The sequence below is a fragment of the Megalops cyprinoides genome, chromosome 22 (genome assembly GCF_013368585.1).
Source record: "Megalops cyprinoides isolate fMegCyp1 chromosome 22, fMegCyp1.pri, whole genome shotgun sequence".
In the NCBI taxonomy this organism is placed as follows: domain Eukaryota; kingdom Metazoa; phylum Chordata; class Actinopteri; order Elopiformes; family Megalopidae; genus Megalops; species Megalops cyprinoides.
In genome coordinates, this window is record NC_050604.1 from 2740651 (window position 1) to 2764176 (window position 23526).

The 23526-nt window shown below is 46.2% G+C and overlaps 1 protein-coding gene across 1 annotated transcript in view; it reads right to left on the reverse strand.

Annotated features, from left to right (window-relative positions):
* eif2ak3 (eukaryotic translation initiation factor 2-alpha kinase 3) overlaps positions 1 to 18125 on the reverse strand; it is a 43030-nt gene extending 24905 nt beyond the window's left edge. The window contains 1 exon segment of the mRNA XM_036516905.1: positions 17667 to 18125. Coding sequence (XP_036372798.1) covers positions 17667 to 17959 — 293 coding nt within the window. The 5' untranslated portion in view covers positions 17960 to 18125.
* Between the last annotated feature and the right edge of the window lie 5401 nt (positions 18126 to 23526).

The window sequence follows — 23526 nt, forward strand, 5'->3', positions numbered from 1 at the left end:
AACACAAGACGCCAGGTATGAGATGATACCCATATCCATGTTAATATTTATGATGTAACACGGGTTTGAGTGCCATATCGCTTTTCCAAGAAAGATCCACAACTGACTCAACTCTGCTTAGCCACATATAATAAGAAGAGCGATCATAAGCAACAAGCATTGTTACAAGGACTGATTACATGAAACTGTCAAAGAAAGTAGTATTTGGCTTCTTAAAATACAATAACTTTCCTAACACTATCTAAATTATGTTGCTGGATTCACTGGCTAGCCGGTGAATCAGCTAGCTAACAAGCTGGCTTTTGAGATATCTTTGTCATATTAATGTTCCACTGTAGAGTTCTAGCTACACTAGAGTTCCACAACACCTACTTCCTTCTCTAAAAAAAATGGCAAATGTTTCCATCTTTGGTAACTTCAATAGGTCTTAGTGGTGATCAAATGCAATATTTACGTTTGTCAATGTACATACGGTATAGCAGTGAATATTGGAAACAATGGATCTCAGCTAATCATTTTATGAAGTCTTTTTTGTCACAGTACTACTGAGGAGTAACAGACAGCTGAGTGAGGCAAGTGAGGCCACTGACATGATCTGTTTGGGGGCAAACAGTAATTATAGCATTCAAGCCAATTTTAATATAAGTGACGTGATAATTTGATTTTGTAGCATAACTAAATGTTTTGTTGCCCTGTGAGCATTTTCTGATTTCACAAAATTTGAAACAACGATATTTCGTCTCATGCCAACAAGGCATGTACTGAGTGTGCAGACACACGCACACACACACGCGCATATATGAACACTAAAGACACACACACACACGGCAGAGCTCTCTTGTAACTCTCACCTAGCAAGCCCATATTCTGACCACTCTTGTTTGAGTCAATCTAGGTTTAGTGCCATGGAAGAAGCCTGTCTGTGGTAACCATATCTACTCTGCAAGAATATCCAGCCATCTCTACAGCGCACTGTGCACCCAGCACTACATCACAGGGCTCCGCAGGATCCCTGCAGCTGAAAAAACTGTCGCCAGTGTCATACTCAGGCGTGTTTGATGTACACAGAAGGTGGAGACATTTTATCAGCTGACACCAGGTAACGGGCCAGCCAATAGACTGCAGGCAGCCACAGACTTTAAACACAGCCTGGTGAGCTGAACTCAGCACTGTGTACTAAACACAGCTCAGTGTACTACACCTAGCCCAGCATACTAAATTCAGTCCAGCTAAACACAGCCCAGTGTGCTCAACTCAGCACTGTAGAGGAAGAGTCACTTATCTCCATCACACCTGCATATGATGATTCCTCTGGACAACATAATGGACATCGTGCCAGCTCCTTCCTGCCTGGCAGTAATGAATTATTCAGGAAAAACAAGGTTGTGCCCTGGTGTTGGTGAGCATGGACTGAGCAGCATACAGCCAGGAGAGATGGGTGAGTACTGCTGGTTCGGCGTGTGGATGAAATAAGGCAGAAGTGATCACCCACTCCCCTGCAGCTACATGCTACAGACACAGTCTGGCCTGCTTCAGCATGCCCTGAATCGTCGTGTCCTGCAAGCAACACGTGAACACCCCCCCAACACCATTCAGTTCACAACCAATTTCATCCATCATTTAGTGACTGCAAGCGCACTCAGTTACAACTCTCACTCAGGCCCACTCCAGCCCTGGGCAGAGTATCTGTGTGACTCTGCCACAGAGACTGCGGGACGGGGCTCAAACACAGCGCCCGCTTCTGCTGCGGCTCAGCATTAGCGGGCTCCTCATTGGCTCAGCAGCTCCTCCAAAAACACCGGGCAGATTGGCTGTTGCTAAGCAGTGGGCATGTTGAGCTGGAGCAGGGCGCGCCGGCCCCCCTTCCTGCCCCATGCAGGAGGGAGAGCGGGAGTACGGCGGAAATTTTGGCTTCAGAAGAGGAGTTGGTTTCGGGGCAGATCAAAGCCCTGGCACTCTCTCTCTCTGCGTTTCACATGAGAGCTCCTGGCATAGAGGGGAAGGGGGGTTTAAAGAATATCTCCTCCAAAAAGAAAAAAAAAAAATCCCCAAATGAGGTACTTTAGGGTCCCCCCTGAGAGTGCTGCCCGTGGTGCTGGGAGGAAAAGAGTGTGTAATTCCGACAGTCGTGTGTTTTTTGGAGAGGGCATACGATGAGGTGTCATCATTTCAATCACCGCAGTAAAGTCGGTCAACGCGCTTAAGCGTGCAGAGACGTTAACACTACCCATATGCTGAACCACTCCACCCACTCTAATCTGTGTGTGTTTTATTAGGCTGAACAAAGAGATCTAATCTCAATGTTAAGTGCCTGAACAAAAATGCCTAAAGTGGGGAGACACAACCTGGCAGGCTTCAACAGTGACAAGAGACATCTGTATGAGCCCTATGAGCCCTTGAATCTAAACAAGAAAATAAAAACTATGCTGTAGATACAGGTGTTTGAACAAAAACAGCAATATACCATTGTTTTTGTTTTTTGTTTTTTTTTACTCTTCTTGACTGAAATGGAGCACTTTGTCAAAACTAACATTCTGATGGACTCTTTTAATAACAGTACCAAATAAGGACATAAAGTCAGTTGAAATTTGAATTTGATCAGCACAGAGTGAGGGGGAGGTATCCCCAGTTGTGTTACATTAAAGCGTCACAGCTCCATAGAAAGCCCTTGGCTATTAATGCTGGTTACTGCCACAACATTGCTTACAGAGACGCTACTCTGCAAAAGGAGCCAATTATGTACCCACTCCACAGCCCGAGTGCTGCACTCTCCAAAGCAGCCTGGAGGCAAGCGTCTGACAAACCCAGTTCTCATAATAAACACATCCCATTGAAGGAGCAAGGCTGTTTTTACAACTGTCAAGTGTCTCTGTGCCTCACACTGCGCTTGGCCAATCAGAAGGCCGCTCTCCAGCCCCCACCAATCGATCTGCTGGTGTTTTCTCTACTTGGCCAATTGGAGCATTCGCCTTGTAAGCCCCAGCCAATGGGTCGGCGAGGCCGGCTGTAACCGTGTGGCAGCAGGCAGCTCTGGTTACATTGAGCTCTCGTCTGCTGCTACCCTCTATACACTCTGTCTCTCTCTCTCTTTCACATACACACAAACACTCTGGCAGAATGAAAATATGGAGCACAGGGGAGGGGGGGAGGGGGGATTCGGTGCAGTGGCACACCCCGACAGATGGGCTGCGCTGGCGGGTCAGCAATCGGCACACAGCCCAGCACGCTGCACACTGAGCGTCTTGCGCCACGCCGTGCCGAGTCCAGCAATTGCACACAAACCATAAATCACAGCTCCATTACACACACCACACACATCAATGCCTGCACCATGAAGCTTCCGACCAGGAGAGGATTGTTTTTAACAGTGTGCAAAATGCTTCTAGTGCTAGAAAGACACAGTTGACAGCAAACTGAGCCTCTAGCTGACATTAATTGTGACTGTGTGAGAGTTTCAGGATTCCTTGGGCAGTATAGCGGCAGTCCAGGTCAGTCATAGTGACCACAGCTGTCCACATTCGAACTCACTCAAAACTGAAAGACAGCCGAGATGCAATCCTTTCCGGCTAAAAGGGGTGGGGTGGGGGTTAGGTGAGGGCTGAGGTTTTTGGAGAGGGAAGTAAAATCAAACTGGAGCTAAAAACAGACAGAGGGGGGCTAGCGACAGTGGATTCAGAGGGACACGCCCAGCAGAGCCCAGCTGTCACTGGCTCAGCTCAACTGCCAATAAGCATCCAGTGCCAGGGCATCACTGCCACATACTCACACTCATATACCACAGAGTGGATTTAATAACACACACTACAGAGCTGCTCCTATCACACACACACACACACACACACACACACACACACACACTACCTAAAGACCAGAGCAAACTCTCACTGCCTTCTACAAGACTCTATATGACATGCTGCACTAAAGAAACAGAACACTCCTGCACTTCACTGCAAAAAGAATGCCACGTCAGAGCCACGTTTCACTCTCATGACACATGGTCCTACCTCAGAATGGGGGACAGACCCTCGCCAACTCACAGGGCTAATAAGCTCACCGGGGGTGCAAATACCGCCAGTGTATCACCGCCAGCCAATCACACCCTCTCCCCTTGTCTAAAACCCCCATCTGCCTCTCTCGTGACCAGGAGGCTGAGGGCGGAGGAGGAAAGGGAAACGCCGAGGTGGGTCCTATTGTTGCCGTAGCGAGCCGACACAGGGCATGCGAGCGGGGAATGACAGCGTTACTTCAGCACTACAGTGCAGGGTGAGATCACTCATTCCAGCACACAGGACTCACAGCACAGCTGCACCTGAGGGTGGCTGTCTACAGGTTTATTCACAACATCGGTGTGAACAGTAGCACCGATAATGATGTTAATGCTGAGTCTGATTGAGAGTGTGATGGCCTCTGGAACATGGGTCGACCTCACAGGGAGGCGTCTCCACACACCCACCCACCCCCTCTGCAGTCTCTTCTCCCATTTCAGCAGTACCTCAAACACAGCAGGAATTCAACTTTCCTCTGCAGTGAAGCAGTCATAAAAGACACATGAGCAAGTGGGTATGTGAGTGTGCGTGTGTGTGTGTGTGCGTGTGTGTGTGGGGGGGGGCTGAACTTACATGTACACAAACGTACCCCTCCTCGATCCCACAAGCCCTCTCTCCACCCACTCCTCTTCGTGCCTCCTGCTTGCACGCGGCTAAATCAAAACTCTGCCACACTCCACTCCGTCCCTCCCATTGGCCAGCCGCTGGCCTTGCTCTGTGTGGCTGATTCGTTGTTGCTAAGCAGTGGGGAGCCAACTACAGAGAGCCATGCTGAATGGGTCCTAGTACCTGTCGGTTTCTCTCTCTCCCTCTCTCTCTCACACACACCCTTAACCCAGTGCAGCAGTTCTGCAAGGAATGTCCTCTGCCAGAGTAACACAGCCATCAGCCATGACCAAGACAGCCATCTCCCACCCCCCCAGACCATCAGCGTGCCGGACACACGGCAGCTTCAACACTGCCTGATCATTAGCGTCACTATTGTGCGACTGAGCCACCTAGAGCCAGTAACGCTTTGGCTCCGGCTCTGGGCTTCAAATAGGCACAGAAAAGTTCAACCTGATAGGAGGAAAGAAGCATTCTTCTGTTCCCAGGACCATTAAGGGAGCAAAACTGCCTTCTGTAGACCCCAAAAGAGGAAGAAAAACCAAAGTTTGCAAAGCAAAACTCTACTTATACACTGATTAAGAAACTACAGTAGTGATGAAAAGTGAACTTGTTTTTGAAAGTGATGTAAGAGATTGAGCAGAAAAGCAGCACACAAGCTTAGCGATGTGCGCCTCGTTTCGCACCCCGCATCAGACATCTGCAGAGTGGAAACAACAATACTGCCTGGCAACTGCTGGTGACAACAAGGGCTTTTTTTGTTTGCTAAAAATTTGAGGGAGAGTGCGTCAAAACCCTCTGAAAATTCCCCCTCTCGCAAACTCACGCTGCTACCTGTGGCCGGTGGTGGAGCCCCAGTCTGGGACAGGCTGCTATAAATAAAACCCACAGCTTTCCCTGGTTACAGAGCTATCTGCTGAGAAACAAAACAAGGACGTGAACTCTCTCCCCACCAACACCCCTCCCCTCCACACACACACGCCGCCCTCCTCCTCCTCTCTCCCCACCAACACCCCTCCCCTCCACACACACACACACGCCTCCCTCCTCCTCCTCCTCTCCCTCCACCCCACCCCCCCCCCCCCCCCCCCCCCCCGCCTCTCTTCCTTCAGACGCGCCCAACTCAAATTCTAAACACTCCCACCTTCCTCCAGTCTAATTGGCCGCCTTGTTGCCCTGTTCGGTGCGGCTGATTGGCTGTTGCTAAGCAGTAGGCTGCGGGAGCCAGACGGCAGACAGGTTCCAGTGCCAGAGATCCCTGTGAGGGGATGCTGTCGACCCCCGGGGGGGTGCAGTGACAGGGACAGGGAGCCACGTGTCTCACCATCCCCTCCTCCCCATAGTCCCCCACCAGAGCCGTGTAAGTGGCCAACACACTCCACCATGTGTAACCGGCCCAGCATGGAAAAAAAAGCTAAAAGAAAAAATGAAAAGCCCTTTCAGACTGCTGAATTCTGACAGTGAGCATGCTTTCAGAGGCTGAGAGAGCTGAAAGTTGCAGTGCGTGCACACAGGCGGTTTGTATTCAGACACGCTGCACTTGCAGTGGTAGAGGTGCATGTGAGGGAGTGGTTCTCTCATCGCACTCTGAGTGCGGCCTGTGTTTGCTCAGTCCCCAACGCCAGCTCACCCTTGGAAACCCCAGAGGAAAAGCCCTTCACCTGTTGCAGAGGATTTTACTTCTGCAGAGGAATGACTCAAATCCCTTTGGCTGACTCACACGGAGAAAACTAGCCATGGCTCAGAAGCACATGTCTCCTCACTCAAGCCTGAAGTGTGTGTACACACACACACACACACTTCAGTTTCACTGAGGAGTTAGAACTACTTTTACATGGTCCTGCTGGGGGCGTTATGGAGCCCAGCACCGAGCAGAAGCCTGTGGGACCACAGCAGCAGGACTAAGGCTGCTCACTCAGTGCTTGTCTTGACCTTCAGAGAGGGAGGGAGAGGGTGAAAGTGAGGGAGACCATGAGTGAAAGTAAGCGAGAGAAAGAGAGTGAAAGAGAAAGTGAAACTGAGGCAGAGTCAAAGACTGAGGGAGGGAGTGAAAAAGAGTGCAGGGGAGAGAGAGAGGGCAAAAGACAGAAAGAGAGAAAGAGTGAGGGAGAGAGACTTTCACACAAGGTCGCGGGTCAGCACTCTCCCTCCACTCAGACACAGGACCAGACACGCTCTGTCCCTACAGACACACACACACACACACACATGCACACACACACACACGCCAATGCAGCCCTCCATGCCCCGAGGCTCTCGTTCTGGCAGGAGTGAGGGGACACACCTGTGACCTGCATGCCCGCAGCTCTGAGCAGCACGCCCTTCCCAGCACCATCCTGCAGTATGGGATAGAGAGGGGCTTGGCCCTGGGGGGCCTACCAGTGAATAAACCTACCTGCTGGGAAGCCACAACACACCAAACGGGTTCCCATGGGAAACTTCTACCAGCAGGCCTGGGGATGTTGACAAACAGGAGCTTCTCATTTCACTGTTGCCCCAGTGAGGCACAGGGGATGGACCTTGCACACTTTACACTATCCTAGAAGGGGAAGGTCTTTAGGAGGCCAGGCTGTTTACATAGGCTGTGTTTGGGAGAAAAGGCTCATTTGTGCACAGAGGGGGAGATAAAAGGAGCACAGAATCCAGGTCTCTCTCTGTAAATTCGTAGCTATGGGCCTGTTTTGCAGGAAAGCTTCTTACCCTTATCTGCTGGAGGTTAATCTCCTGTAATTAATCACACTTCCTTCCAAATTCCTCATGAAAAAGCCGGCCAATAAGCAGCTCACTGTGAGTGTGTGTGTGCGTGCATGTGTACACTTCAGCCTCGGGTGAGGAGACATCTGCTGTGGTCATGGAGCTGCCGCACAGCCATATTAAAAACACACACACACACACACACACACACACTGATGAGCCAAAACATTATGACTACTCATAGGTGAGCCAAATAACGTTGATCATCTCCAAACAAGGGCACATGTCAAGGTCTGGGTAGATTAGATGGTAAGCGAACAATCAGTTCTCGTAGTCAACGTGTTAGATGCAGGAGAAATGGACAGGAATAAAGACCTGAGCAACTTTGACAAGGGCCAAATTGTTATGGCCAGACAACTGGCTCAGAGCATCTCTGGAACGGCAAGGCTTGACGGGTGCTCCTGGTCAGCGGTGGTGAGTACCTACCGACAGTGGTCCGAGGAGGGACAAACCACAAACTGGCGACAGGGTGTTGGGCGCCTGTAGCGAAGGGCGAGAGCAGTCACCCCACCCGGCCTCAAACCCGGGTCTACGGGGTACCAACCATGCCACTTTGACCGTGACGCCAAAGAGCCAGGCTCGTTGGTATGGCAGTCAGAGCGCATACTCGACCGTGGTGATGGCACTCCGTCACACTGCCCTCCCCTTCGGGAAGCGCGCCCATGCACTTCACACACCATGGCGTCCCTCACGCATTCCCCTGCCATACTTCTCCCATCCCAGGGTGCCCCACTCACCGGTGCTTCACCCATCTCTGGGGTCCCTCACACACTGGGGTCAACCGAACCTGGGGGTCCCTCATACAGCTCACAGTTGCTGTTACGGTCAAAGTTGCATGTTTGGTACCCCGTAGACCCGGGTTCGAGGCCGGGTGGGCTGACTGCTCTCGCCCTTCGCTACAGCGCCCAAGGCTCATCGATGCGCGCGGGCAACGAAGGCTATCCCATCTGGTCCGAACCGACAGAAGGTCTACTGTGGCACAAGTCACAGAAAATTTTTATGATGGTTACGGGAGCAATGTGTCACAACACACAGTGCATCACACCCTGCTGCATATGGGGCTGCGTAGCCGCAGACCGGTCAAAGTGCTCATGATGACCTCTGTCCACCGTTGAAAGCACCTACAATGGGCACGCAAGCGTCAGAACTGGACCTTGGAGCAATGGAAGAAGGTCGCCTGGTCCGATGAGTCCTGTTTTCTTTTAGATCACGTAGATGGCCGTGTACGTGTGCGCCGTTTACCTGGGCAACTGATGGCACCAGGATGCACTGTGGGAAGATGACAAGCCGGTGGAGGGAGTGTGATGCCTGGCCTCCAAATTCTCCAGATCTCAATCCGATTGAGCATCTGTGGGATGTGCTGGACTGACAAGTCCGATCCACAGCGGCTCCACCTCACAACTTACAGGACTTGAATGATCTGCTGCTAATGTTTTGGTGCCAGATAGCACAGGACACCTTCAAGGGTCTTGAAGAGTCCATGCCTCGGCGGGTCAGCACTGTTTTGGCGGCACACGGAGGACCAACAGCATATTAGGCAGGTGGTCATAATGTTTTCGCTCATCAGTGTGTATATACTGTAAAACGTCCAGTAAACGGCGAGGTGTTTATTTGCTTTAATCACTTAACTTTACCAGTGTTTATTGGAGACTCTGCGATAATAAGAGACCTGCGTTAATTTCACCTAATGCCCTCAGGCTTCTGCAAGTTATTGGTAGCTGAACTGACCAGGAAAATTCAGCATGTCCCCCCCCAGTAGCCTACTTAAACATTTTACAGCGCTCTTTGGTCGCAACTCAAACAGGAATCATTAATAAAGTAAGTTAAACATTGTCATTGCAACCTATGATGGGAGAGCACTGTCTGTAAGAATAGCAGTATCGCTGTAAATTTAGGCTACTAAAAGACAGCTTTGTTTATGTTTAATCTAATTCACGCATAAGGCAAATTGAATTCACTAAAACAACATCATTAATGTAAAAAATTATTTGCTTGTGCTGTCGTTAAGAAATAAATGCCTAAAGCAGCCCCAACAAAAGACATAGGAAACACATTGACTAAAATTATTCTAGCAAAAAAATTTAATTTACAAAAACCAAATTCCATTTAACATTTCAGCTGTCAATGCCATGCCGTAATGTTAAAATTAACCTACTTTATTCTCTGCTGTGATGAAACTTCGATAGGCAGAATATTTATTTTATTTTCACATTTTCACATTTTCACCAACTGCTCTTTTGTTTTATAGTCACTAAAAATAAATATAATTTTCCCCAGCGTTTATTTGAGGCAGGTTTTTATTTCACTGAAAGGGTCGTGCGTACCGGCGATTATAAGAGGCCTGCGTTTATTGGAGACTCAGCTATTATTGGAAGTTTTACGGTATATATACACATAATATGTATACAACATACACACTAACTCACTCACTCACACAAACACACACACGTGTACACGCAAACTCACAAATTTCTTTATTGTATTGAGTGCAGCAGTTCTGGGGAACAATTTAGTATACATTGCATTATATTACATTGCATGCATTTAGCAGACACTCTTATCCAGAGCAACTTCCATCAAAACAGAACATAAGTGTACACGACACTCCCAGATCAGTGAGTGTGAGCATACATCTTTATCCTTTATTTAAACAGTCCCACTGTGACAAAAATTAATTATATATACATATCTTTTTAGGGAAAGCTGGTGTTCCACATACACTTCAAATGAGAAACATCAGAGGACCACAGTCTGGGAAACTAAGCACATGCCAACTAACCTTGCAACCAACTAACCTGCCAGCCAACCAATCACTAGCCAACTAACGAGCCAGTCACCAGTGAGTTAACCAGCCTGCCAACTAACATACCAATAAACCAACCTGAAAGCCAACTAACCAGCCAGATGACCAAACTTCCAGCTGACCAACCAGGCAGCTGATTAATGACTAGTCAACTAGCCAGCCAGTCAACCAACTGCCAGCAAAGAAACCACAAACTGGGGAAAAAATACCCAAATGGTGGGGAAGCAGATACTGCTTTGTAAGAACAGCCATCCATTCCCCTCCTGCTGCCTGAGGAGCATTAGCTACCACTTAAGTGGCAGCCCATTAATCCAGTGAAAAAGCATTCACCACTCCTCAAGACTGCATTTCACAAATCTCTCCTGGCACAGAGGCTCCGCCACCCTCCACAGCTCACCGGCTGGTTCTGAGGGGACGCGGCTGCGGCCTCAGTGAACGCTGGGGCCAGATGGGAAAATTACCCTTGCTGCTGCAAGATTCATGGTGCTGTCACTTAGGGACACGACATGCGCCGGCCTCGCCACCAACATGTAAGCCTGCACATGGATTTCCACTGTTTCATGTTATTATTGCCACCGAACAGACCTGACCCATTTGCTTTCAACAGCTACAAAAAAAGTATACAGAAGCCCCGAAACATACACACATCACCCCATTTAGTATCTGTGTCTGAGAGATGGCGTGAAATCATTTGTCATTCTGAAAGTCACATCCATTCTGCCACTTTGATTAACATGAACGATGGTGACCATGCACTCCAAGCTGAGAAGGGAAAAGCTGTTTCTTCATAGATGCGTTTGAGAAAATCAAGCACTTTACAAGCCAAATGGAGATGAGAGGAGTCCGAAGATGATGCTCAGGCAGCAGTGTAGCATGGTGCTAAGAAGCAGGGCTTGTATCTGAAAGGTTGCTGGTTTGATTCCCCGCTGGGGCACTGCTGCTGTATGTAACCCTCTGGAGGTTTAAAAGTAGAAGTTATACCAGTCTGATGCTTGCCAATGAAACGTGAGCTTGGGCAGGAAGCCCCGCCTCAATTATTAGCAAAGTGAGAGCGCGCGGTGTGAACTGCTCAGACTACTTTTCCCAAGAGTGTGATACTTATGATTTTGAACCAGAGTTAACCTTCAATTGACATTAGTTTACAATAATAATTAGTTAATAATTTGCCTCAGTTTACCTCAGGAACCCACCCCACTTCACCAATTTAACCAACTACAAGTTAAACTGAGCTTTAAAATATAAATTTAAAATATATAAAATTTGGATAATTCGCATATAAATGCTAGGATGCTACATGCTGTTAGATACTGCTGCGTTGGTTTAGCTAATATAAATTAAAATTAGACAATGGTTTATGTTTAGTTATTTGACAAGACACTTTATTTCATCTCTGAATGAGAAATTTATTTCATTTTATTTGCTGAGTTTTTCCAGTACTGTTTTAAACCGTGAGTATAAGCTCGTAATAGTGACACTGAATCAGAATCCGTTGTTCTGACGCAGCTAAAGGCTAACTGACGTAAATTGTCCAAGTATAATGGTTTAAGTTATGAAACGTGGTCAGTGTTTATACGTTCGTCATGAGAATGTTTATTAATTGCTTTTACAATTACTGTCAATCGAATGTGTCCGTAAGTAAGCTGTTAAGTGTTTTACGAAATGTTACGGTTAACTACCATTGATAAGTTTTTATTTTTTTGTGATTCTCGTCTCGTACTAAAAACGGCTGCATGCTCATTTAGTTCTGAAGCAGCGCATACATATTTCGTTATAAAGCTCTGCAGTTTAGTACAGTGAGCTGAATTATATGGCGAGAGAGAGACATTTTATTAGTTATTTAATTAATGTAATTTTGTGAGAGTATTTCAAATACTTACCTGTGTTTGCAGTAGACAACAATGGTAACATACAATGAATTGGATTACCGTGAAAGAAAAAGAATATTATTTTATTGTGTTAAATTTGATAACTGTGAGAATGTTAGAACTTTTGAACCCTATCTTGCAATGGAAACAACTTGAAACAAATTACAGAAATAGAATTTTATTAAGGATAATATACATGAAAGTTATGTATGTTTTAATGTAACTGTTTGTTTTATATGCACAGGTCAGGTCTTTTTACTTTTGTTCATACAAGAGACCTGGAGGTTTGATTGTGAAGATCTTTCCGACATGAGATGACGGGCCACCCTAGAAGAATTTAATTGCATGCAGAAGAAAACAGCCAAGGCCCGGATGACAGCTGAGCATTTGTCTCCTTTATACTATTGCAAACAGCGGTAGGACTGAGAAGGCCTTCATTCATTTATTTCTTTTTTTGGGGACTTTGCTTACATTTTTTAAATTCATTCCTTTATCTCTTATTTTATGGGTGCACCCAAACCAAAGAAAAGATGCATTGTACATAGTAACAACATATTGTTATATGTGAATGTATCCATATCGTAGTTCAATGTTTGTATGAGACAACTTAACATCATTTTACATTCATAGTAAAGCCACCTAATCTTTTTTCAACTCGCGTCAATCTAATCATTACCACCTCCCTCCAAACCTAGAGCACTGGTCTATACGGGTAGGGGTTTAACTAAAACTTGCTACATGTACCTTTCCCAAAGGTACTTAACCTTGCCTCAGTCCACAGTACTTAAATGCCTTAGTAAATATCCAGCTGTAGAAATGGACAAAAAAAAACTGTAACCTGTAAGCCTGTAAGTTGCTCTGCTAAATGACAATAATGTAATGTAATGATGCGCTGATGCGTGTCTGCTGCTGTGTGCTTAGCCGAGCAGCAGCAGTGCTTATTCAGAGGGTCCTCTCTCTAAAAGGTGTAAAGGAACTGGGCGCCGCTCCAGGGACCTGGCTCAGGTGGTGTGGGCTGCAAGTGCAAGCAGACCCAGGACTCATGGAGGGGGTCAGGAGTAGGGTCTGCATGCCCATGGGACGACTGGGCCAAGCAGGAGCCTTACCTGGGTCCCAGGGGGCTGTGGAGCTCCTGTGGTCAGATCTTAAACATGAATGCGCATGCCATACTCCCAAGCGGCCCAGCTGGAAAGGCCCTCATCTTGAACGCAGGCTGAGCCCTACAGCCCGAGTTCAAAAATGGCCACATTATCTCCCAACAATAACCAGAATCCCAGAGTGGCAGAACAAACTGGCTTCATTCTGCCAGGGATAATGGTGGGTAGGTCAACCAGGGTTTCCTTGTCTCACTGCTCTCAAGCACTCTATGATTGGTCAGGTGGCTGGGAGTTGCTCAAGTGACATCAATGTGGTAGAGCCCATTTGCACCAACTGCACTGTTATTCCGTGTCCGTGAAAAATAGCTGTTCGCTTTATGTGAGTGTATCAGAGGACTGAGTTTGCCTTACCTCCCTGTTTCTGTGCGAGCGCAGAGGTTATTGCAATGTGACAAGTCTGATGTACAACTGGCTATTCCCAAAGCCAGGCTGTGTAAAGGGGAAAAGGCATAGACATAGACATAGACATACACACACACACACACACACACACATACTTAAAACAATAAAGCTCATAATACCGTGAAAACAGATCCTTGTGACAGAAGTGGCTGGAGGTCCTAGGTGTGACCTGGAGACAGAGGAGCACATGTTACCCCTCTCCAGAGGACACCCAGTGAAACACTCCGATTTTAGCCTTTAGATTTCAGAAATACAAAAAAAAAAAAAAACACATGCAGCAGCTGACAGGCCTTGGCTACAAGGCCTAAAAATAACGCTGAAACAGGAGTCCTTTTAAGTACAGGCTTATGTGTTAATCAAATCAGGGATAAAAGCTGTTTTTCCATGCCTGGCAAGGTGCCAATCTTCTGTATTGAAACATCTACTGTGGAGTGAGACCTTTTTTCCCGACTGTGGAAAACAAGCATGGATGAAACAGCTCTGGGCTGTCAGGCTTGAAACAAATGACAGGTAGTCTGGCAAAGATACCCACAGCCTCATGAGGCTGGACTTGCACTGCAACACATGCTCTGTTGTCAGTCAAAACCTGAGAGGGCTAACACTGTGCCATGCATGGTTCTCTACATGCCATTTTGCACATACATGTGGTGTACAGACCAGTAATTCATCTCCAACCACTAGGTGGCAGCACCCCTCTTTTCTATGAATAAACTGGGAAGTAATTTTCATCTACCGATTGGTCAGTTCCTATCACCACCTACCATAGAGGAATGCACCTGGCTACTTCACCTTCATTGCGGTCAGAGAAAAAAAAGGAAAAGACAAAGGTGGCTTAATGATTATAATGCAATCCAGCAGGAGCAGGGCTGTGGACAGTCTCTCACTCACCGCTTCCCTTTGGGAATATCATCACCTTTTTTATACTGCCACCTAGTTAACCATATGGTACTGAGTCTCAGGGACAGTTAGAGCTATGAAATCTCACAGGGGCAGAAAATCTCAGCACATCACATTCTCACTTCCTCCATGTTACAAGCAATGAGGTCATCATATGTTGGCAGGCCAGTGTGCTGGTGGAGTAAGAATCATGAAATGACGCCATTGGCCATTTGGTGTGTGCATGTCATTTACAGTGAAAGCAAGCAGAGCCTCCTCAAAACCTGGCTGCTTATCTGCAGCATGAGATGCAATGCACATGTAGTAGGTCATACCAACCAAGGCCAGGGTAGCTTAATCAAAGTGTGGCAGTATTTCTGCAGACTGCACACCAGATCCACTGCTCTACCAAAAGCTGATGAATGCCACACACACTCCAAAGGAAGGACATGCACATTTAAGCAGAACTGTCATGGACCGGATACCTGCTGTTTTGGTCAATGCCTCAGCTGACAAGTAAGGCGACCACAGCACTCAGGAACTCTGACAGACTCTCCCCTCCTGTTTGGTAACATCATAATCTGCACAGCCCTTTGCCTGTGTTGGGTGACTCTAAGGTGCATTCATCCTCCTGGACTGGGTTATTCATTCAGTTTCCATTGAGCACGAGTTCAATAGAAAAGCCAGAGCAGCTACCTGAATCATAGTCAAAGACGCACCTCTGCTTGATTAAAAGTATTATAAAATCAATCAATACGCTACACTCAGCTAGGAGGATAGGGGAAAAGAACGAGAAGAATTGGAGTCAGGGATGGAGAAAGCTGAATCGGTAATAAGAGGAGCGGAGAGGGAGGAGGAGAGAGCCCGTTTTTCGGCGCGTTCGAACCCCCTGCATGGTGCTTGTTGTCAGACTGAATAGCCTCTGAGCGTACTGAGGGATGAAGCAGGGTCACACGTCTGGGAAGAATGGAACTCCCCACGCTACGCGACTGCCGCTGCATGCTGCGCATCTCCCATACACAGCGGGAGAACTCAGACACCGGCTGCACGCGGGGCTGAAGCGCGCCCAAACCTACCGAACACGGGCAGGAAATAAATACACTTGAAAACGGGGGTAAATTCAAAGTGTGGGAAACTGTTACACCTTATGAAGATCTCCATCCCAGTTAACACAACGCTGTTGCACCCTTGTACCCAACTGTATTAACAGAAAATAATTAAAGTTAGCATTGTACGTGCTCTTCAGTCTTCTGTCAATGGACAATGTAATACATGGCCACCGCGCAATGCACATAAACAGATCCCCACTACTAATTCATACAAATAAGTAAACTCAATTACAAAAAAAACGCTAAAACAACTGCTTTTTACATTTGATCTTTGAATACAAAGCGTGCTCGTCTCAGCACGAAAAAGCGCAGTGTCTGGTGCTGAAAGCCACTAAAAAGGAGAAGGCGGCGAGTGAGCATGTTCTGGGGCGCAAAAAGCCGCAATGTCCTCAGCAAGCAACTTTTCCTCAAACCGCCACACCCTCCTGCCCCACAGATTATCCTATGACTTTGCTTTGAGACAACCAAATTTAAATCAGTGAGGCCAGTGAAGCATGGCATACGATTCCAACATCCACGCCAAATAAACACCTTCACTTTTGATTATCGTATTGAAGTCAAAGTAGCCCTATAGGTCTTGCTTTGCACAGGCTAAATTCTGCGTTTGCATAACGGAGAATAGCTATAAAATCTATAAAATTTGTTATTTTTTCTTCGTTTAAAGTAAGTTTGCTTTACCGTTACACAATTAACGTTAAGAAATCAAATAAGTTATTTTAAAAGTGAAACGATTGTAAAGTAATTACAAAACGACATTAAGTAAATATGCAGGCAGATTGGACAGAACACCTTGATTCTCTGCCTTACAGAGTGGATAGCGAGGGGGCTGGAGCTCGTAATCACTCCAAGCGCCAGATTTATCGGACAAGTTCCACTTCTGACCGGACTACGCACGGGCAGTCACTGCAAGATCACCAAAACACTTCGCACAACATATCACAGTCTTATCTGACAAACACTGCCGTGGAAAATAGATGGAAAAGGGTTTCGTGCGGTTGCGAGCGTTTAGAGTCCGCTCCGCTTTACTTTCCGTTTACTGGTGCAGCACACCTACAGCATGCAGCGCTACCTCGCCAGCTACAGTTAAGCTGACAAAGTTATCTACAACACACATCCTCGTCTGAGGAGGAATGTATTATCTGCAACTGAACACAAATAACAGGTCGTAATGTTTTAAGATAAGCAGTAGCGTTCGACACTGCCGTTTGCACACGATCGTTTCCCCGTAAAACAACTTTCGACAATTCACAGCAATAAATGGAAACCAGTATTCCCAACCTATGTAAACCACGTGGCGTGTTTGTTAAATGCGTCCGTCGCTGTTTGTCACACGAAGGACCTCAACATGCTGTTACCAGATGGCTAACAAGCGACTTCCCTGAATCAAAACACGTCTTGATCGAGCGTTTGCAGAAAGAACAGTCCCTCCTGACTAGATGGTTCACACCCCAGAGCTGTGCCACCACTACAAAACAATGACCTGTCAAAAGAAATCACAAGGTACACCACCAGCAACCCATTTAGCTTCATAATTCATAGATCGACAAAGAACACAGACCGGTCATTTAAACAAGTAACGGTAAAGCGTCGACACTGATCCGTCATTCATGGTGGCCAAACTGTCCAATTCCATCGAAAACCTCACCACGAAGATGGGTATCTAACTAACTAGCTTACGTTGTTTTTTTCCCAATTTAACAAACTAGCTATCTAGCTAGCTAATTATCGATCGGTAATGGGTAACAATGTTGCATTTCAGTGTAATAATTACCATATTAACTACAAATAAGACAAATGTATTCACGAGATGAACAGATATTTAACGTTAGCCATATTGTTTTCTCAAGTTCCAACAAGTGTAGGAGGAGCTCATCAACATCCGCTTTGGTAAGGAAGATGTTTTGATGCAATCGAATGTGGAAAAAGTACCTAGCTAACACTCGACAAAGGCTGAACTGTGGGTTATTAATATTAGCCAATTATATATATAAAAAATCAATCTAACTAACTACCGTGGTGCCAGGATAAGAACCTAGCAGCTAACTTGCCTTTGCAGGTTGCCATTTCCTTCACTTTGCTCGGATGACTTGTCGCCCTCTCCGGCAGCCCCGTTCTCGTCGTCTTCCACAGTTACATCCCCGGGAACGGGAGTGCCGACACTTTCCAAGCCCCGCTCCATAACATCAGCACCATCTTCGGCCGTCTCTGAGCCCAGGGCGGCGGCGGATTCGGGCTCCCTCCCGGCGGAGCTTTGAGTTTGAGAAGTCCCGGTCAGCGCTTTCAACAACAACAGGAGCACAAGCGAAATGCTCACGTTTCCAAACTGAAACCCCTTTTCCATTTGTGAGAATGGCACATTAGTGTAGAAAACCCGATATTGCTAGCGAGGGGTAGAAAATATTGTTTAAAAGTATAAACGGATTTTGTCGTTTAAAGGAATTGCTCCTGTTTTCCCCCTCCCCACGTCTTTCCTTAGCGTAAACATAAACAGCCGCTAGGGCACCATATTATTCCCTTTATACTTGACTACTGCCTTGGCAACCCTCAGCCCACCCTGTCTCCACACACACATTGGCCAGAATTTTTTGCGAGTTTCAGGAAAATTACATGTATTGCACTCTGATTGCCGGCCAGTTTTGTCAATCTGAAACGCTCGCTTACTAATCAACACATGGTTGCACGAACACGTTGTCAATCATAGCGGGATCCGGCTAAATGAACAGCCCACCAAACATTGCAGGCAATTGGATGTTTGGTCGTCAGTCAAACTCCACCGACTGCAGACATGGAGAGGTTCGGCCTACCTACGAGAAACCAACGGGGAGGAGCGTGTAGCTCATTGAAGACATCTATTGGCGTTAAACCATCATGATATGACCAATCAATCGAGCGGTTTGAGTTTCAGCAACACGATTGGTGGATTTACGTAAACCGCGAAAGAATACTCAGTTCTCAATGGACATCAGACGCTGTCGATCACAGCGGAAGTTGCTACGGGAGAATTTGTGACTGAGGGTATTTGTTGCCGTGCCTTCAGGGTTCTTTCTTCTGATTGGCTCATAGGGGAGCGCGATGGAAACATCTACGTGGCCGCTACACAGTCGGTGAGAAGTGCTTGTTGCGCTGGGAGCCATTGCCGATTTACAGTAACCCAAAGGGGACATGTACAATTTATTTTCGCGACTTTTAACCAATTCACTGCCAGGCAAGTCTCTGTTGGCATCGAGAAATAATGTAAACTAAAGTAATTTTCTTTACTTTTTACATTTTGGTGAAGCCCAGAGAACAACGCTCTCAAAAAACGTCACAAAATGTAGTTAAAATTAATAGGATGATCTTGCAAATTACTTTGCTTGTTATTTTTCTTGCACCAAGTGCTGCACCAAGTGCATAGCTTTTGCGCTCAGCAAAGCTGTGGATTTCGAAATACTGAGAACTGTAAGTGCTTGTCATGCCACTTCTCCAGCTGGCCTGATTATTTAAAAAAAATCACAACTCTTGTCTGTCTCATAAACAAAATTTGAAGTAGGTGTGTATGATATTATAGGTATGAAACTGAATCTAAATTATATTTTGTACAAGACCTTTGTGTGTTTATTCAGTCTAACCTAAAATTTGCAATTTGTGCATCAAAAAAAACATTATTTTATCTTGTTTATAGTCTTTTTAATTGTTTTTATCCCTGTTTCCTTTGTCCAGTGCTGCTCAGATTTATCAAACTTTATGTCATGAATGTTAACAAAATCCTTTTTGTTGCTCTGGATCCAAGGGCAGCAGTGTAGCATAGTGGTTAAGGAGCAGGACTTGTAACCGAAAGGTTGCCGGTTCGATAAATGTATAAATGGATAAATGTATAAATGGATGACATTGTAAAGAACTATAAGTCGCTTTGGATAAAAGCGTCTGCTAAATGAATAAATGTAAATGTAAATATGGCTGCCAAATGTATTTTTGTCCATGGAAATGACTTTTGACAAGATCCACTCACTCAGTTCAGATTTGGCACATTCATCAGGCACAGGAGGTAGTTATATTTAAAAAGCTTTTCATGGTTCTTGGTCCCACGGCTCCATATGTTTGCAAAACTTTGTCTTTACATAACCTTTCATAGCATTGGTTGAGTGGGCTCAAATTTAGAACATTTATCCTCTAGATGTCCACATACGTACTTGTTCTCACCCTTGGCCACTGCAATGTTTTACATGCCTTTGGAATTAACATGGAACAGGAAGCACGTCACACTTCCAGTAGCTGTGTGAAAATTTCCCCATACACATCTATGACGAACAGTTATTTTTCACAATACAGGTTTCATAGTGCAGTACACAGAGAACTAGTACTATCTGGGGGATAAGTGTATTCCTCTCAAATTACAGCCTAGCACCATAGGTTCCTTAGGGGTTGCTAGGGGGCACTGATGGACAATAAGCCAAGAAGGCTTGGCTAGTGTAAACCCACCCAAAACATGGCAGGATGGTATAGAGTCAGGACTGTCTGCAACTCTCACCTTAAAACTCAGCGATTACTCGAGCTGTGCAGCTCAACCTTCTGCTTAGAGCAGGGGTCCTGACCAACAAACAGCATCTTATGTTAAGCGCTCTGTTAGTTATGGGCTTAAGGATATGCAATAAATTCATTATGCAAGAACATTTTTTGCATTTCAATTTGTGTATGTTTTTGTAGAACTCACACATTGCTTGATTAGGCTCAGATGTTGCACACTTATTACTCACAGACTGTAAATGTGTATAAAATAGCTTTCATTAAGCAGTACCCAATGTAGCTACCAAACAGAATGATCACATTTGTCAATATCCTCTGATAGCAGTCACCTATTCATCTCACAGATGCTCAGGCACAGACTGCTTCTCATCATACAAGATCAACTGCGTCATCATCTGAAACTGAACACAGAAAGCTATGTTAATCGTGAGCTTATTGCTATTAGATTTTTTGTATTGAAAAATGGGAAGAGACATTATTCAGTTTCATTAATTTTGAGTGCTCTGCATGGATATAACTGGAACCAGAAAGGAGTGACACAGGCAAGTGACTGCAAAATCATATAAGCTATTAATAGGTATTACCAAAGATTAAAATACAGGACAGAAATATGCAAACATGATGAAACAGAGTGATTAGAGTGATATGAGAAAACTAAGAGGTAAAAGTATAACAGCACTGAATGACAACAGGAGGAAAACATTTTATTTTGAAGTAATCATTTAAAACAATAATAGCATGATGACAAGCTGATCTGAAGGCCCATTACATAGTGATACAAAATGATATATAACTATTATCATGAAAACTACAAAATGGTGCATTTTCCCAGCAAGTGAGGTCCTGTACATATATATATATATGTAATTACTCATGTCATCAGTTCAAGAAAAAAAAGGTTCATGAGAACCGTAAAACTGATCTCAGAACAGATATGGAGATGTAAGAAGAGAGGATGGATGGCGATGTGGGGACACCAGCGATCCCAGTCCTTCCCCATGCCATTTATGGGGAAACACGCTCAGTATCTAGTGCACTCTCTGAGAGGAGAAACCAAATGCACCACACCCCTTCCTCCTGTGTGTTATACTCTCCCCAGGGCAGGCACATTTCACCTCTCTGCTCTTAGTGTGATGTCTCAAATGTCACCTCAAGGTCACTCACTTAATCAAGATAAGATGGCTTGCTGAAACTAACATCCACAAGCATGCCTCCTTCTTGTTTTCAGCATCTATCCAAAGATAGTGGTGTGTGGTGAACGGCATCATGCGAAACACGTAGGATCACACTGCTAATCAGAATACAGGGAATCCCGGTGGAGAGAGGAGGAAAGAGGGCGATTCATAAAAGCGACATCACAAACATGCAGACGCCCCCCTCTGGATGGTAATGTTCCCCCTGATTGGGCTGCCAGGTGGTAAGGTCTGAGGTAATGGCATCTTTCCACTGGGACACATTTCCGCATTCCTGTGTTTTCCCATGAATGAATGGGGCCACTGTCTCCTAAAGAAGTTTGGGAAATGCCCAAGAGTGTCTTCCACAGTTGAAGGAGCCACTGTGGGAGGGGGGAGGGGGGTTTGGGGGAATAGGGGCTGTGAAAGGTGCAACACTGTGTAAATAAGTGATGGGATCTGGGACTGCAACTTTTAAACACTGGCAATGACAGAACATGGTTTTTGCACATCTGTTGAGCTTTAAAAGCAGGACGGTTCTCAATTTTGACAGTGATCAACAGGTCACAATACAAACGAACAGTCAAAACTTGTAGGCTTTTAAACCACACCATGCTCTGATAACAGTAGGAGTTTTTAATGAGGTTAAAAGGTTTGCTATAATGGCTAATATGCCTGCAGCTGTGCATTATTATATATGTATTTGGAGGATGATTGGCAGCTGTGAAGGCAGTGGAAGTGCTGGGGGTGATGCAGATGGTTTTGGAGATGTGACCCACCAGCGGCAGCATTAGGAGCATCAGGCAGACCTGCGGACCCACACCTCAAGACTCACAGCAACTAGTCCCCCTCACCAGCAGTGTTTCTTAGGAGGGAGGATCTATGTGGGAGTCTTTACCTCCTTTACCTCTACCTTTTTACCATCGCTCATACATTATGATGAGTGGGCAGGGCTTATTTCTACCTTTATACTGTATGTGGGTGAGGTGCAGGGCCATGGTCTCAGCATCCAGGTGAAAGACTTGGGTGTGTTTCCACCATGGTTCATATGTTTAGGTGACGGGGCAGGGCTTCTTTCTGTCACATGTGGTGAGGGGCAGTGTTGGATCTGAAGGGAGCTGGCTCCCCCTGCTGGAGACCCAGTCCCCAGAGTAAGGTGGTGGACTGCACCCTCTGTAACCCTTTGTTTGTCCTCCCAGGGGTTTAAGGATGGGAGATACACAAAATAAAAGCCCTGACCCAAAAACAGAGCCTCCATACTTCTCACTGCTGGAAGCGGGGGAGAAGAGAAGTCTGCAAGCCAATCTATGAGGTATTTTGACATGAGATCAAATCAAGTGAGCAAGAGCCCTCAGCTCCACTGTGTCAGATCATGAAAGCACTCAGCTGTCTGAGAGTATGTGCATATTCTGTATTCAGTGTGACCCTTGTCAATGAGGCCCAAGTGATACAAGATGATACCTGGCATCACCTAAATGTTGTGGGAACACTGTGAATATGTTTGGGCAGAACACTCCAACCATTCTGCTGTCTTTCCATCTCTCCCTCACGTGTGTTGTTCCTTATGTTACCCTGCTCCCTCCTTGTCCGTCAACCTTCCTCAAAGCCCCCCCGTCCGTAGTGTTCCCCCCTCACCTCCCACACACTCCACACTCATGCTCACACCCCCTGAATCAACACTTACCCAAACTCCTGCCTCGCCACCCCTCAGATGCCCAATCAGTTCCACTGTAGCCCCTGCCAATCACATATGACAGTGTTTCTCAACCCTCTCCTGGAGTAGCCCTTGCCCTGCATGTTTTAGATCTCTCCCTGCTCCAACACAGCTGATTATATATCCAGAGGAAATGGATCTGCCATGTGATGGCTGGGGGGGGGGGGGGGGGTCTTTGGTGGGCCAATCTGCAGCCATCTGTTCCATGGCCCTCCAATCACCACTGTGTGCTGCGCACTCTTTTAATGTATGTCTATGAAAAACCTAGTGAAGAGTCAAGATGCACTTAACGCAGACACCAGGAGGGTATATGAGGCAGATGGCATTACCTCCACACAGCCCTGGAAAGTCAATGCCACAGCATGCAAACTGTTGCCTTCACTTAGTGCAAACAGAGGCAAAATATTCTGTCAAGATCACTACACTCTGTGACTACGGAGCAATTGACTGTCCCATCCTGACGGGGTCGTTCCTCTAGGACATGATCCTTGTCGGTACTGGTCCCTCAGTTGTGGAATG